General features: G+C 46.9%; 1 protein-coding gene across 1 annotated transcript in view; it reads left to right on the forward strand.

Moving 5' to 3' along the window:
- Positions 1–16,142, forward strand: part of HYDIN (HYDIN axonemal central pair apparatus protein) — a 317,377-nt gene that overhangs the window by 263,410 nt on the left and 37,825 nt on the right. The window contains 11 exon segments of the mRNA XM_052656756.1: positions 812–911; positions 2,354–2,453; positions 4,031–4,199; positions 4,710–4,948; positions 6,048–6,165; positions 8,391–8,595; positions 9,326–9,561; positions 12,069–12,220; positions 12,332–12,521; positions 13,633–13,735; positions 13,961–14,239. Coding sequence (XP_052512716.1) covers positions 812–911; positions 2,354–2,453; positions 4,031–4,199; positions 4,710–4,948; positions 6,048–6,165; positions 8,391–8,595; positions 9,326–9,561; positions 12,069–12,220; positions 12,332–12,521; positions 13,633–13,735; positions 13,961–14,239 — 1,891 coding nt within the window.

The raw sequence follows: 16,142 nt of genomic DNA on the forward strand, positions 1-16,142 counted from the left end.
ATTGAAACCCAGTGAAAAGACAAGATGGAAAATGTAGTCCCTCTTCCTCAACCTTTTACTGATTGCCCACACCAGCTTACTCCCTGGAAGGAAAGTTATGACCAACCTAGATGGCATATTGAAAAGCAGAGGCATTACTTTGCCAACAAAGGTCCATCTAGTCAAGGCTATGGTTTTTCCAGTGGTCATGTATGGATGTGAGAGTTGGACTGTGAAGAAAGCTGAGCGCTGAAGAATTGATGCTTTTGAACTGTGGTGTTGGAGAAGACTCTTGAGAGTCCCTTGGACTGCAAGGAGATCCAACCAGTCCATCCTGAAGGAGATCAGCTCTGGGTATTCTTTGGAAGGAATGATGCTAAAGCTGAAACTCCGGTACTCTGGCCACCTCATGCAAAGAGCTGACTCATTGGAAAAGACCGTGATGCTGGGAGGGATTGGGGGCAGGAGGAAAAGGGGACGACAGAGGATGAGATGGCTGGATGGCATCACCGACTCGATGGACGTGAGTTTGTGTGAACTCCGGGAGTCGGTGATGGACAGGGAGGCCTGGCGTGCTGCGATTCATGGGGTCTCAAAGACTCAGACACAACTGAGGGACTGAACTGAACTGAATACCAGCCCTCCCCCAAAGAATGTTACAAAGAACACTCAGCCTACACAAATGCTCAGTAAACAAAAACTAAATACATTGCAAAAATGTTTCTTACCGTAGCCCCTTCTAAATGATCCCCTCCTACAGGTTCTTTAGTTTCAGACTCCCAAGAACCCTGTGGGTCTTGCCCTCACTAAAGAATATCTCTTACCCTGACAGGTTTTGGACGCAGACAACCTCATTGGTGTCGTTCAGATTGAAAACATCCTGCTCTTTGCCGAGTCCTATGACGTTGCCTTAGACATCACCTTCCCCAAAGGTCTGTTGACCCCGCCAAAGAAAGAGTGTTTAGAGGTCACATCTTTTAGGGCAGTGTGTTTCCTGTGTAGAGAAAGACCAGTGATTATTGGAGAGAAAGGCGGAATTGAGGTAAATAGTGAGCAGGCAAATTCAAGTGATGTTAGCAGTGTTACTACAAATATTAATCTCTCCAACTGGAGACAATAATGGGTGGTCAAAATTTTAAATTTGAAGAGTTCTTTTCTGAGCAGTCATCTGAAAGTGAGTTCTTATCTGCCTGCTTATGTTGCTTTTCTGTCACCACCGTAACAAATTACCATGAACTTTGTGGCTTAAAACAATACAGATCCATTATCTTACAGTTCTGTAGGTCAGCAGTCCAAAATGGGTCTCCCTTGGCTAAAACCAGAGTGTTGCAGGGCTACTGTCCCTTCTGGAGCCTTTGGGAGAGAACCCATTTCCTTGCTTTTTCTACCTGTGGGAGGCACAGACATTCCTCAGCTCACAGTCCCCTTCCTCACTCTTCAAAGCCAGCAATGTGGGGTCCAGTCCTTTTCACTCTGCTCTCTCTCTGGTTCTCCCACTTCCATCTCTCCCTTCTGCCTGTATGAACCATTGTGATTACTTGGGGTCCCCCCAGAGACTCCAGGAAATTCTCCCTTTTTTTAAAGACAGATGATTGCCAATCTTGACTCCATCTAATGCCTTAATCCCCCTTTGCCACATAAACTGGAATATTTACAGGTTCTGGGTGCTAGGACATGGGCATCTTTGATGGGGGAGGTGCCAGGCCTTATTCCGCCTACCTCACTGCCCCAACTCCCAGGTTAGGGCCCTCCTTTCTCTGATAGGTCTCCTACTCAGCACGACTCATAGAATGCTAGAGCTACATGTTTGCCTTGATGTCATTGGTCTTACGTACAGCATTATTCATAATAATGGAAGATTAGGAATACCCTAAGTGTCTATCTGTAATGGAATATTATTACTGTAGGAATAATATTGTAAATTATGAAATAGCCATATCATAGTATATTGTGCAGCCGTTAATACCACATGGGGAGATTTTAGTTACATGGGAAAATGATTATGATGTAATACAAAGTATAACAACATGAATTTATGCATTATGTCCCAGCTCTGTACATTATACACGTGATTCGAAAGATTTTTTTTAAACCCTGGGAGTTTTAGCTAATGAGAGACATGAAAGGAAGACCAGCTGTCCTAGGGTGGAAACTAGAGGGAGCCACCCAGCTGAACCGAGTACAGGAGAAGTGTCTGTTGTTTGTTTGCTAAGACTCAATTCCAAGAAGTTTTTCTAAGCCACAGTGTTTTTAAAAAAGAGATCCTCTGAAATTGTCGCCATGGGTTTTCCACGTGAACGTCAATAGGAAGTTCCCTTGCTTCTCGCTCCCATGTTCACTCATCCCTTCCCACCCTGGCCCCTGTCTTCTTCAGGAGCTGAAGGAGGCCTTGATTTTGGGATTGTGAAGGTCATGGATGAGGTGAAGCAGCCCCTGCAGCTGAAGAACCGTGGGAAATATGAGGTCATGTTCAGGTGACCTAAAAATGATCGAGCGTACGGGCGTCCACGTCCTCTCATGGCGAGAGGAGTGTTGCCTGAGAGAGTTTGTTTAAAAAGTCGATCAAGGAAATTCTAAGAACCATCTCTGCTGTTAGCCTCTCTTAGCTTCAGATGAATAGAGTCCCAGCTGCTCTGCAGGTTGAGCCACAGGGGCCTGGGGGTGGGGAAAAGCCTGGCAGGGAGCTGGGAGGAGGAGATACTGGGGTAAGGGGAGGTCTTAGGGGTTGAGAGAGAGACTGGAGATGGGGCCCCTGCCCTCAAGCCATCTCCTACCCGCCTTCTAGCTCCTCTCTGTTTCATAAGCTGATGGTCTATGTAAGATTTCACGTTAAGAAGGGATTGTCTATTTTTCTTTCTTAATGTTAAGAACTATTATATTATAGATTCCAAATGACAGCCTGGTGGAAGATAGCTCCAGCTTGTGCTCATCTTTAGATTAAAAATAAAACCCCTAAATAAGGAAGGCTCCTCAAGGAGGAAGAAGTGGCTCTGGGGCAGGGAGGGACAAGGTCCCCAGGCAGCGCCAGCACCCGCAGCTGGTCGATGTTATGGAAGGTCGTCCTTCTCCCAGAAGAATTTGAAGTTGATAAAGGGATTTCCCCCGCCACACAGACTAAATAGGAACTCCGTATATTCCTGAGTGTTTCATTTCAGTTCAAAGAATGCTGAAACTAGAGAGGTCCCACTGTTTCTTAGAACTAGAAAATGAAATAAGTTAATATAAATAAATGCTAAACAAACCTAGAAGAAAGCCACAGTCACTTTGGAATTAGCGCTCAATGGAATCTTGCCCATTGTGAGTTTTATTTTATAGATTGTGATAGGTGTTACCCCTGCTCTTTTAGGCTGCGTGGAACAGCCTCCCTCAAGTTGGAGCAGGTGATCAGGGTTCACTGAAAGGATGTGCAGGGAGGTGAGGCAGCTCAGGCAGCATGCACGCTGCAGTGGAGGGCCAGATCTCCTGGAGTGAGTGTGGGGATGACACGCGGGTCCCTGTGGCAACTCCACGCGTGTCGCCTCAGCTTAGGTTTCTTGCTCCAGCTCTAGTCCCCAAGCTTTTCTCTGCGGCCTCTCATCTCACCTGCATTGGGCCAGGCCTGCGCTTCTGAATACCTCGGTTGCATGATTTCTGCCCCTGCCTTTCTGTCCTTCCTTAGATCCCCCAGGTTCTGCATCACTGTTCCCTCTATGTCTACTGCATCCAGTCTCCGAGCAAGGAGGGAGACAGAGAGAGAGGGGGAGACAGAGAGGCAGGGAGAGGGAGAAATGAATTGATTTGGTCCTTATCCAATATCACATGTTCCTCTCCTTCAAGGACATCTCTTAACCACGGGCTGGAGATGGCTATCTTTGCCTCAAGCCTCAGTGCCTGGCCTGGTCAATCCTGGCTAAGGAGTGGTCATGGAATAGAGCACAGTGAACACTGCTAGGCATAGTGGTTAAACAGGGCTGGGGACGTGGCAGGCACTTAACCAGTCTAGAGTCTCATCTCTGGTGTCTTGAGCTCCCTAGATAATGACTAAAACTGACTTTTTCTTCTTGTCACTCAGCTTTTCTGTGGACTCCTTAGGGATTTCTGCAGCCAATATAAGTTCCATGATCACAGTCCAACCCAAGAAGGGCTCACTGACCATGACAGAAAAGCCCACAAATGTCCAGGTGCTCTTCCATGCAAAAAAGGAAGTGAAAATCGAGAACCAGCCAGTTCTGCGCTGTCAGGTAAGAGAGCTTGAAAGGATGACTCACACGGTGGCAGGTGCCAAAATGAAGCTTATGTAGTCTAACCCATGCCCTGAGGGGGAAAGGGAGAGCTGACTTGGTGGCCACCGGAAAGGATTCACCAGGGCTTGGGGATTCACAGGCACAGATAGGTCAGGTGGGAGGTGTTCAGAGTCATCAGAAATTGAAGCTCCAGAGAAGAAAGGTGGCCCCCGGTCTTTGGAAGAGACCGGACCAGAGACAGGGAGGCTGAGTTCAGTCATCAAGTGCAAAAGAGAAGGCGGAAGGGAGAATGGGAGGCAGGGTTGGTGCATGCTGACCCATAGCTGGTGCACAGTAAGTTTCACCTTAGCATTTGCTCGTATTATTGATGCAATTATATAAAGAGAATAAACAATGTGGCTTCGTGTCAATGAAGAAAATAAGGAATGGAGCAGATAGCCATAGAAACTATGCTGGCAACTGTTATTCTGGTAGCTGGCGTCTTCCCAATCTGTCTTCCCTTTCTAGATTATTGAGCCTAATATCTCAGAAGGAGGTGAAATGATTGCCAGCATCCCGATTAAGTTTTCTGTGACTGCGGTGTTCTCCAAATACAGCATCAGCCCCTCCTCCATCATCAACTTCGGGGCTTTGATCTACGGCACTCGTAAAAGTGCCTTCTTCACCATAGAAAATCAAGGCATGATCGACTTCAAGTATGCCCTGTATAGGCTGACAGGGGAGAGCCCCATTCATCAGAAGAAAGTGTAAGACAAGTATTTACTTAACTCAAAACATCCCCTGGTTAATTGGTGCTTTTTATTCTCCCATGAGCTTTCATATATTTTATCTAAACTCATCCACCCAATCCCCCTTCATGGATGAGGTTACTAAGGTTTAGAACTGGCACATCCAAGATTATCAAAAAAATCACCAATGATTCTCAGTTCTGAACCCACATCTCTGACTCCAAATTTCACATGCTTTTCAACTGCTGTCCAATATGCGATACATTTTAATTGAATAAATGTAAAGTCTTTTGTGTGGGATTGTGTCTGTTGCCTCGGTGCTCCGAGTATGCTACGTTGCTTACCAGTAAGTCACTTCCTGTTTGTCATTCTGTAGAAATCAAGGGATGATTATAACAGCAAGCTAAATCAAAAGAAATCACGATGTTTCATGATGAGGGGGTGGCAAAGAGTACCCTAGAAATTTGGGCTAGAGAAAGCCTGGTGAGGCCTCCACCTTCCTGGGGCTATCTTTACCTTGTCCCCATGAAGACACTTAATCACTATAACTAACTTAATAATTGTTCCAACAAAGAACTGTAATTTTCACAAAGTGATTGTCAGTCAACTAACCGAAACAGTTCATGTTTTTGAGTGCTTTTGGCTTTGATCTGATTGTCATATTTTTTTTTTTTTGACAAATTAGGGACTATTTTTACCAATTCCCAGGCACTTTTTCTTGACTTTCTAATGAACTGACTTTCTCAACAGTCAATTAAGACTGACTTTCTAATTAATTGTTTTAAGTCAGACACACAGCTTTACATTGTTTGTAATCATTTCATATTTTGGTGGGTCTCCTCTTCCATTTTGGCAAACATTTACAATTATTATTTACTTACAGTAGTTTTAATGTCCTAATGAATCATATTTAATATGCATAATTTCTGCATACTTTTCTCACACTTGTTAAATGAGTTTGGCTGTTAATAAATAAGCTGACCATGCTCCCTAATGCCCTCTGGGCAAGGAAAGGCCCTTTCCTCCATTCCAAGAAGAAGGGACCTTGCAAGCAAGCAGGTAGGTGGTATTTCATGATCACCCCACCCTGAGGGTGTATTCCCACTTCTTTAATCAGAGCCACCCATGTTAGACATGCAAGATCCCGGGAAAGCGAGAGCTTCTACAAGACTGGACCTTCCAAAACAACCAAGTTCTCTGACTCTGTTCAGAAGGACATGAACGTCACAAGCCAGGTGAGCACCCTTTTCTTTGTTGAACAGAAACCCTGTAAGGCTTCCTGCAAACTAGTTCTTCCAACAGTAACTCCCTAGGATACCAGGATTGGAATTTTGAATGTTCCTACTGTGGCAGGAACATTAACTAGTCATAATGAAACTATCACTTTTATATCAAAGAATTATGGCTTAATTTGGATATCCTCTTTTGTTTTAAAACCTTCATTGGTTCCTCATTGCTTTACAATTAGTGTCTACTCTTCATAAGTATTTTAATCAAGAACCTTCTGTTGGACTTCCCTGGTGGTACAGTGGGTAAGAATCCCCCTGCCAATGCAGGGGACAAGGGTCTGAAGATTCCACAGGAAGATTCCACATGCCGCAGAGCACTTAGGCCTGTGCGCCACAACCACTGAGCTTGTGCGCTACAACTGCCAAAGACCACGCACCCAGAGCCTGCACTCTGTAACTGAAGCCACTGCAACGAGAAAGCCGCACGCTGCAACCAAGAGCAGCCCCTGCTCACTGCACCTTGCGAAAGCTCACACAAAGCAACGAAGACACAGCACAGCCAGAGATGATCATTTGTTGATACAAAACAAAAGCCCGTTCAGATGGGCTTAAATAAAAGGAGATTTGAAGACTTTTCCTTCTGGTAATATGAAGATGATTTTTCCCCTATTCTTACAAATAAGTACAACTGAAAGCCATGAACATTATGTATAAAACAAATACAGAAGACTGAGAGACAGAGAGAAAAAAACATCACACCAGCTAAGGTTCCTGGGACCCAACAGACATCACAGTGATGAGTTCCCTGAGATTTCTTTTTACTTCATACTTCTCAGATTTGGTACTGAGGGAGCCAGCAATCCAGAAACATCAACAAGCACAGGCCAAAAGCCTATTCTCACTAGCCAAAGAACCAGGAAAAGGGTAGTCCAGCAAGACAGGAATGTTCAAATAAGAGCTGTAATGTCATACTCAAACATGACAGAGAAATCTGGTCCTATACCACATATTTCAAGAAAAGACCCACAGGGAACCTAGACTTCCCACTCAATTCAGGCTGTAATGAGGTCAAAGTGATGTCCAAGAACACTCAGCAGAGAGCCAGACATTCATTACCCACCGCCACCTCTGCCATTGTCAACAGCGACACCAATTGGGAAGCCTTGGCTCCCATTCCAACCGTGTGGAAATGAGCTGCCCTTCCCCTCCCCCCAGTGGACCTCCTACTTTGTGGAATCAGCAGAACATTAATGAGACAATATTACCCTTCCCCACTCCCTGCCCTGAGGGTGATACTGGTCTAAGACTAGTGGGGAACTGGAACTCCCACCCTTGCCTGGCAGCAGTAAGAAGTCCAGTGTGGAATCTGGACTCCTGTCCCCACCCAAGAGGTGTCAGAGAAAGCCAGCTCAAAGAGAAGTTTAGTAGAATCCAGAGTCTCATAATATAATATCCTAAGTGTCCAGGTTTCCACTGAAAATCACTCAGCATATCAAGAACCTGGAAGATCTCAAACTAAGTGAAAATAGATAAGCAATAGATGCCAACACTGAGATGAGCAAAATGTTAGTCATATGACAAAGATGGTAAAGCAACCAACAGAAAAATGCTTCAAAACACGATTACAATAGGGCAAAAAAGGAAGAACGGTCCTAAGACCCGGAGGAGCACGTGATAACATCCCATTCTTTGAGCAGATTCTGTGCCCATTGCTTTGTTAACTGCTTCTTGCATATTCTTTCATTGAAGCCTCCGGTGGTCTCAGGGTAAAGGCTTTAGCTCCATTTTCTGGATAAAGCTAAGACTCAGAGAAGTCACTTGACCAAGGTCCAACAGTTAATACACAGGAGGGTTTGAAGGCTGTGATTCAAACCCAGGGCTATCTGACTCAAAGGTCAATACTCTTAAGCCCTGCCCCTCTGCTGGGAGCTTCCCATCTGGGTAAGTGTTGTACTATGTGAAATGTGTCTATTTCCTTAAACCCCCCCACCCCCACCACCACCCATGATTGTTCAGAAGGAATATGTATAAAAAGAAGTGCTGAGAGAGCCTGTTCCTGAAGGACTGCCCCCTCCAGGCCCTCCCTGCCTCCAGAAGCACAGCTGGAGCCCAGAGAGAGCTTGTGGGGAGGGCCTCCCACGCCTGCCACCCAGTCCTTCTTGACACCATCTCATGACTCTGGTGGAAGGGCTCAGACCTTTCTGCTTACTCTGCCTCCGCCCTTCCTGCAGGCTCGCTTCACCCACGGGATGTTCACCGTGTACCCTGGGTTTGGTACCATCCCTTCCGGAGGGATGCAGGTCATCACTGTTGACTGTGTGGCTGACCCCGTGGGAAGATGTGAAGAGTTCATAGCAATTGATATCTCTGACCGAGATCCAAGAGACCAGCCTGCTGGCATCCCATACAGCCTGTTGGCTGAAGCCTGTCAGCCAGGTACTGAGCGCTCAGATGGGGCAGCATCCCTTAAAAGACCTTCCTCTATAACAGACCCCCCCCCCCCCCACAGGCACCTAATAGACATTGCTAGGCTCCTTCCTTTGGGACCTTAGAACTTCCTGTGGTGTCTTCAGCCATATTTTTCCTTAAGAATTATAGGGCATGTGCACACCTAGAAGAGGATGTGCAGCTTTAAACCCCAGGTCTTCCTGAGTTTGGTCCGGGATTCTCAGATGGACAGTGTTATCTGGGAATCGTGGTGTGATGGGGTGTGGCACAGGGTGACCCAGGAATACTGAATTCTGCTCATCTGAGACCTTTCTGGGTTCGAGTGGCCAGGCCACTCCCTGTGCAAATGTGCACAGAGAACAATGGTCAGTGACAGAGCAAGTCTGGAGCACAGAGACTGCTCCTCTTGCTCTGGTTCCAGGTCCCCAGCAAACTCGCAGCAAAGTGAGCTGAATGCCTCCTTTCCTCAGCTCACCCCAGATCTCCTCCTCCTTTCTATTGGAAGGAGAAGGTGGTTGGAGTCTGGAGACCAGCAAAAGCAGTCCAAAAAGGAAGAGAAGATAGAATTTGTCCCACCCCTCACACTGCCTTGTGTGAATCCCCCTGTCTCTCCCCTGTGACTGTTCTCTGTCAGAGTCTAAATCTCCAAGTTAGGGATTACAGAGAGTAGAAACCAGGTACTTGGGCTCCATCTCACAGTCTTCCCTCCACTCCCCAGCCTTTGTGACTGACAACAACAGCTTGATATTTGAGGAGCACCAGCTCTGTAGCAGCGCCAGCCTGAACAGCATCCTGCAGACCATAGAGAGCGGGGGGTTGTATGTGGAGGATGAGAACAAGTTCATCTTCTGCAACGTCCTGGTGGGCCATCAGGCCAAGGCTCGGTTCAAGATCTGCAATGTGGGAAAGATCGCCTGTGACGTGAACCTCGTGGTTAAGCCCATCTCCAGCAAGGCAGGTAGCCCCCATCCACTTGACTGGACTGATCCGCTGTGGCCCTGGTCCACCGTGGTTGGCGTAAAGCCAGGGCGGGCACTCTTGGAAACCCCTGCTGTGGAGCCTGCATCTCTAGTGGGAATTTTCTGGCTCCCAGCCTCCCTGGAAGTTATGTGAGGGGGCATACGTTTGTCCCAGTGGATGTTTCTCTGGGTACCTTGCGATAAACGGGGTCACATGACAAAGCGGCACACTCCTGCATCAGACACTCGCCGTGCCTACGGGACAGAGCGCGTGGGGAGAGCCAGATGTAGTGCCAGCTCTGGCAGGCTGCTCAGGGGGCACACTGCGCGGTAAAGGAGGTCTGGGAGATGCCACTCTATAAAGCGTAGGATTCATTGAGCTCCTGCTGTATTCTGAGCACTGCGATGCTGTTCATTTATCTCATTTCACCCTCAGAAGCTTGTATTATCAGATTTTCTCCCCATTTTATAGTTAGGAAAATTGAGACTCAGAAATGCTGCATTCTTCCCCTAGGTCCCAGAGCCTAGGGATATATAGCTTGGTTTAACACCAAGCTTCGTCCACTTAGTAGCGGAAGTGAGAATCGCTCGGTCATGTCTGACCCTTTGTGACCCCCTGGACTGTAGCCCACCGAGCTCCTCTGTCCATGGGTTTCTCCAGGCAAGAATACTGGAGTGGGTTGCCATGCCCTTCTCCAGGGGATCTTCCCGACCCAGGCATCGAACCCAGGTCTGCTGCATTGCAGGCAAATTCTTTACCATCTGAGTCAATACCAGGTAGAAAATAAGTGCCTATCTTGGGCTCTGCCAGACCAAAACTGCCTTCCCTCTCTGGGTTGGACCACACTGAGACACTGTTTCCTTGCCGTGGAACAGAAAATTCAGGAGACCAAGAGAAAGGACTGAGTCAGTGGGTTTCACTCCCTGTTAATTTCCAATCAGTGTGCCGCAAACGCTGCCTAGTGTCTCTCAGCCACATCAGTTCTCTAGCCAAAGGTAGAGTCTTGACCCAGGTGGTCTTTGTGCCCCAGAGTCACATGAGAGTAAGTTCTTACAGCTAACAGTGGTGGGGAGGTGACCTAGAGGATGGGCCTAGCCTAGAGCTGACAGTATGCGTTCTTGGGCAACCGTCACTGCAGAGGGCCAGGGGTTGAGAGACTGTCATCGCTTTCTGGCCTTCTTGGGACAGGAAAGGGCAGCTTTCTCCATGTTCCATTACTAAAAACGTAAGAAACGAGTGAGCCTGACTTCTAAACAAAGATAGGTTTTTACCAGGGATTGGTGGACATTATATTGTTGTCCTCCTCTGTTTTTTTCTTTTTTTACATGAAGCAAAATTTTAATTTCTGGCTCTTACAAGACCTTTTAGAGTAACTCAAAAATAAAGGGATGGAACCAGTCTTATCATTCCAGTCTACCCAATATAACTAATTAGTTACCCAGGCACCAGTTCCTCTGTATTTCTTTCACCCCTTTGGGAAAATGGACTACAGAGAAGCCTAGCTCCTCTTGAGCAGTTCCATTCATTCCATGAATCAGTAGGCACTGATGTGCTTCACCTTCTAGCCCAGGCTTCAGAGGTTGCACCGTATTAACCTTTGGTGATGGGTGCATCCCTAGCTGAATCTGCCCTCACATGGCCTCAGGAGCCCAGTGACCGAGGCACACACTTTTCCAGACAAATGCATGCTGTCGTCCTTCCTTAATTTGTAGATTATCCTTTGGAATGGGCGAAGAAATTATACTGTCAGCTTAAGAGCAAGAAGGAATAGTCAGTCTTGAATCCCACCTGCCTCCCATGAGAATAAAAAGTTCTTTTGAGGTTGTGCCCGCAGTCTTCCCCAAACATTGCTCCAAAACAGGAGCAGATAAAGTGCTGCAGGAGGTGGTTCTAACTAGCACTCTTAAAACTGCAAAGAGCAGAAACCCACTCAGAATGACCCCACCATAAAAAGGTTTGCTTCAGTGAATCCGAGACCTCACATGCAGGATGGAACACAGCCTGTAGCCAGAGGCCTGAAAGACTGACTGAAATTGTCACCTGAAATCAAACTTTCAGATCATCTGCCAAAGGCCACATGTCTCTCACACATGGTGTCTCCATTGCTCCTTTCTCTCGTCTGGCTTCTAGCCCAAGCTTCACATCAGTAACCATCAGGAGTCTCTGGCATTTTAAATTTATTTGTGTGTGTGTGCATGTGTGTGTGAAAGAGAGAGAAAAGTGGGGGTGGGGTGGGTTGGATCTGCTATCCAAGATACAGTTTAGTTCATCTAATTGCAAAGACCACAAGTCTGGCCAAGTCCAGCCAATTAATGCTTAGGGTTGGGTCCCCGAGAACCCAGGCCACACCTTCCAGGAGCAGGATTGTCCAAGTAGTGGGACATGCCTGCACAGAGCTTAGAGGAGGGAAGTCACAGCAGGGCCAGTAGAGATGAGCAGCAAGCCCTGTGCAACCATCAAGTGGCATACACACCAGTCCCTGCTCCCCTTCCCCTTTCCAGGTCTTTGCCCGCATCACCGACATCTTTGAAGTGGAACCCAACAAGATGTGTGTTGCTAGCCGCTCACACGCCTTTGCCACAGTGTCCTTCACCCCACAGACCATGCAGACCTACCAGTGCATCTTTGAGGCCACCTTGGATGGCTTGCCCAGGTACCAGCTACCCAGCTCCCCTCCTCCAGCAGGGCTGCAGGCCATGCTGTCTGTGGAATGTCCTTCCTGCCTTGCTAGGCTGACAGGCCTCTATCTTCCCATTCCCTGCAGCAACCTGGCCAAGAACCGAAGCCTTGTGTTTGATATCGTTGGAGAGGGGAACCTCCCTCGGGTGACCATTGTGCGGCCAGTTCTCTACAACCAGTACGGAAACCTCTTACTTCTCTTTAAGAGGCTTCTGCTTGGTCGTTCAGAGACACTGCCTCTTATCCTCAAGAACAGCGGTGCCATCCCCGCCAAGGTACTGCTGGAGGGTGAGCATGGGGTGAAAAGGGAGAGTCTTCAGAAGCGAGACTTTTGATGTTGAGATCTCTGCCATCCCTAACTTGTGAGGACTTCTTTCACGTTCCTTATACGGGAACATGGGTAAGACGTGGGTGTGCAGAGGGAGCCAGGGTTGGTCTGATTACTGGGACGCCGATGCATGGCACACTGGAAATGACGGTGCAAGGCGGTGAGCAGCAATATACACCAAGCTGAATGAATAGGATTGTGGGTGTTCTGAGTGTTTTTTCACTTTTTTTTTTTTTCCTGTAATGAACACTGCGTTTGCAATAAAGAAAAAAAATGAAAGAAACTTCATCAGGGGTGAGAGAGATAACATCTGAAGGGACTTTGGGTTCAGCACTTATGTTTTTATTTTACAAAAAAGGTGATAAATCGTGCAAGTGTTATTCAAAGAACTGTAGGACTTTTGAAAATGACCTACTCCTATCTAGGAGACACTGGTTTTTAGGAACTCACATTCATGCAAGTCCTCATAAAGTGATGAATATTCATTTCTGTTTTACTTTTGTTGTTGCATTAGTTGCTTAGTTGTGTCCAACTCTTTGAGACCCCCATGGACTGCGGCCCACCAGGCTCCACTGTCCATGGAATTCTCCAGGCGAGAATACTGGCCTTTCCCTTCTCCAGGGGATCTTCCCAACCCAGGGAGTGTCCCTGGGTCTCCTGTATCACAGGCAGATTCTTTATCATCTGAGCCACCAGGAAAGCTGTCATTCCCACTTTATTAGTCTACTGTATATTTTACAACTGGTTTGTCCGTAACAGAGGGCTTGGCAGCCCCATTTTAACACTACATAGCTGGGTGTTCCAGAAAGTCTCCATACTCTCTGGACCTCTGCTTCCTTATTTGAATAGCAAGAGCTGAGCTAAAATTTTTATTTCTCCTTTCCAAGAATAATATTTATTCTCTCTCTCTTAATAAGAAACTCACAAAAGTGAGCCCTAGGCACAATGATCTGGGGTTAAGAGGGGGTACTTCCCCAACAGCACAGTGTTTCTCACTCAGTTCAGAACGCATGAGCAACCTGTAAGCGTAACACTCTGTCTTGCCTTCCTTCTGCCAGCTGCACATTGATATACAGGACCAACTAGGAGTCTTCTCCCTGAAAGGGAAGCCCTCTACCTCCTATATCTACATCACAGAGGAAAACAAACCACAAGCAAAAGGTAAGTAGGGTGAGTATAGCTTCTGGAGAGCAATGGGTGCCGGTAGCTGTTTTGTTAGGAATTAACGTGTACTCAGCCCGAGTCAGATGCTCAGCTTTGTCACCAATGGCCTCTCTAGGCAAGACTCCTTCCCACACGAGGGCTGCTTTCTCTTGAGTCCAGGTCTTTACAGATACATATTCCTTTAAATTGACTCTAGATCATGTCTCTCACTTCTCATTGCAGCAAAGAAACCTCACACAGCTTCCCTGGTTGTTCCTCCTGGAGAAATAGCCGAATTTGATGTTGTTTTCCACTCCAAGAAAGTCGGGAGAATGGCAGGCACCCTTCACTTGTCAGTGATCAACAACCAGTACGAGGATACAGTCATCCACATGGCGGGAGAGGGCTATGAGGATGACATCACCTTGGACAACATCCACGGGCTGCTGGCTTCCTCCAGCCAGGAGTCCTCAGATATCTCTGAGGCCAATGAGGAAAGCAGCATAGAAGACTTGGTGGCAGGTGAGAGGAGTAGCAACGAGGTATTGACAACTGTTGGCCCTTGGGTCATTTTTATTATTTTATTTTTTAAGATTTTTTTTTTGATGTGGACTATTTTTAAAGTCTATATTGAATTTGTTGCAACATTGCCTCTGTTTTATTTTTTGACCACGAGGTGTGTGGGATCTTAGTTCCCTGACCAGGGATCGAACCCTCAACCCCTACATTGAAAGGCGAAGTCTCAACCACTGGACCACTAAGGAAGTCCCCCTTGGGTCATTTTAAATAAGAATGAAATTTAAGTAACAGGTTGGCTAGCTTCCTGGGAGTTTAGGCTGGTGTCTCCTCCTTGTTGGCTAGCTTCCTGGGCGTTTAGGCTGGCATCTCCTCCTTGTTGCTGTTTGCTCGCTCACGTCTGGCCCAGTCTGCACACCCTCCCTGTGTTCCCTCAAGGAACATCTGTTGGGCATCCGTGTGCATGTGCTTGGAGTTCCAGAGAGTAATTAATAAGAGAGTCTACCCTATAGGGAGCTTTTTCTTTGAGCTCAAATTCCAATTGAGTTAGTTAATAAGTGAAATTTAAATTCCAGATTAGCTAAGAAGTGAATACGTGTATCTCTGGAGTTTTCCCTGTCTGTATTTTCGAGCTGGCTTGTGTTGGTATTGTCTGTTTCATCTGTATCATGTGTCCTAGACATTCTCAAGGAAATGGCCAGCTGGCTGGATTAGAGAATGTGTAAGTTTGTGCTTCCCCTAGACTGTTCCCTGCAGCCTCACTAGTAAGCATGCTGTCAGAACCTGCAGCATCGGCATCACCTGGGAGTCACTAGAAATGGGGGTTTCAGACTCACCCCAGCACCTCAGACCTATTGAGTGAGAATTTGCAGTTTAACAAGATCCCTCGGTGATCTGTGTGTGTATCAGACCTGAAGACGTGCTCTCTGTATTCTGCCAGGCACCACTGCTGCATTTGGTTAACTGTATTCATTGGGCCGGAGAAAATGTACTTCACCATTATTATCAAAAAGCATTCGTTAAAACCCTGACTGTGTGGCTGACTGCTGTGAAGTGAGTTATAAACACAGTCTCACAGTTTTTCTAGGAGCTTAATTCCAGTCCCAGAATGTAGCATCAGGCAGTCCCTACAGCATGGGTTAAAATCAGTGCTCCTCATGTAGCTGGTGTTTTCACCTCTGTTTGCAGCTACAGGGTGGCATCTCTCTTATCAGGGGTCAAGCAGAAGCCAGCCATGAACCCTAGGTCAGAAATCAGATTCCCTTTACTTCTAATGGGCTTCCCTGGTGGCTCAGAGGTTAAAGCGTCTGCCTGCAATGCGAGAGACCCAGGTTCGATCCCTGGGTCGGGAAAATCCCCTGGAGAAGGAAATGGCAACCCGCTCCACTATTCTTGCCTGGGAAATCCCATGGACGCAGGAGCCTGGTGGCCTACAGTCCACAGGGTCGCAAAGAGTCGGACATGACTGAGTGACTTCACTTACTTCTAATAGGGTTACCAGGTTTGGAAAATCAGAATACAGCAGTCCCCATTGAATTTTTAGATATTAAACTTGAATTTTAGGTAAACCATATATAACTTTGAGTATATTTATGTCCCCAAATTTTGCCTCGGACATTACTTATACTAAAAATTACTCGTCATTTATTTGTAATTCAAATTCAGTGGGGACTCCTGCATTCCGTGTGGCAGCTCCAAACCTTAATAGTACTGTTTCAGCAAACAAATGGAGTTGAGGGGGTGGTTGTGTTTTCCTTTGTACAGATGGAGGTGAGGGCCAGGATGGGTGGGTGGATGGTTGGATGGTAAATAGATGCTCCCATAGGAGAGGAAGCGTGCTGCCCAGGGACGCCAGGTGTTTGCCGGATGACTGTCCAAGGAGGGTAGGGTTGCATGAGGGTGAGGTGAC

Source organism: Budorcas taxicolor, chromosome 18 (genome assembly GCF_023091745.1).
Source record: "Budorcas taxicolor isolate Tak-1 chromosome 18, Takin1.1, whole genome shotgun sequence".
NCBI classification, from domain to species: domain Eukaryota; kingdom Metazoa; phylum Chordata; class Mammalia; order Artiodactyla; family Bovidae; genus Budorcas; species Budorcas taxicolor.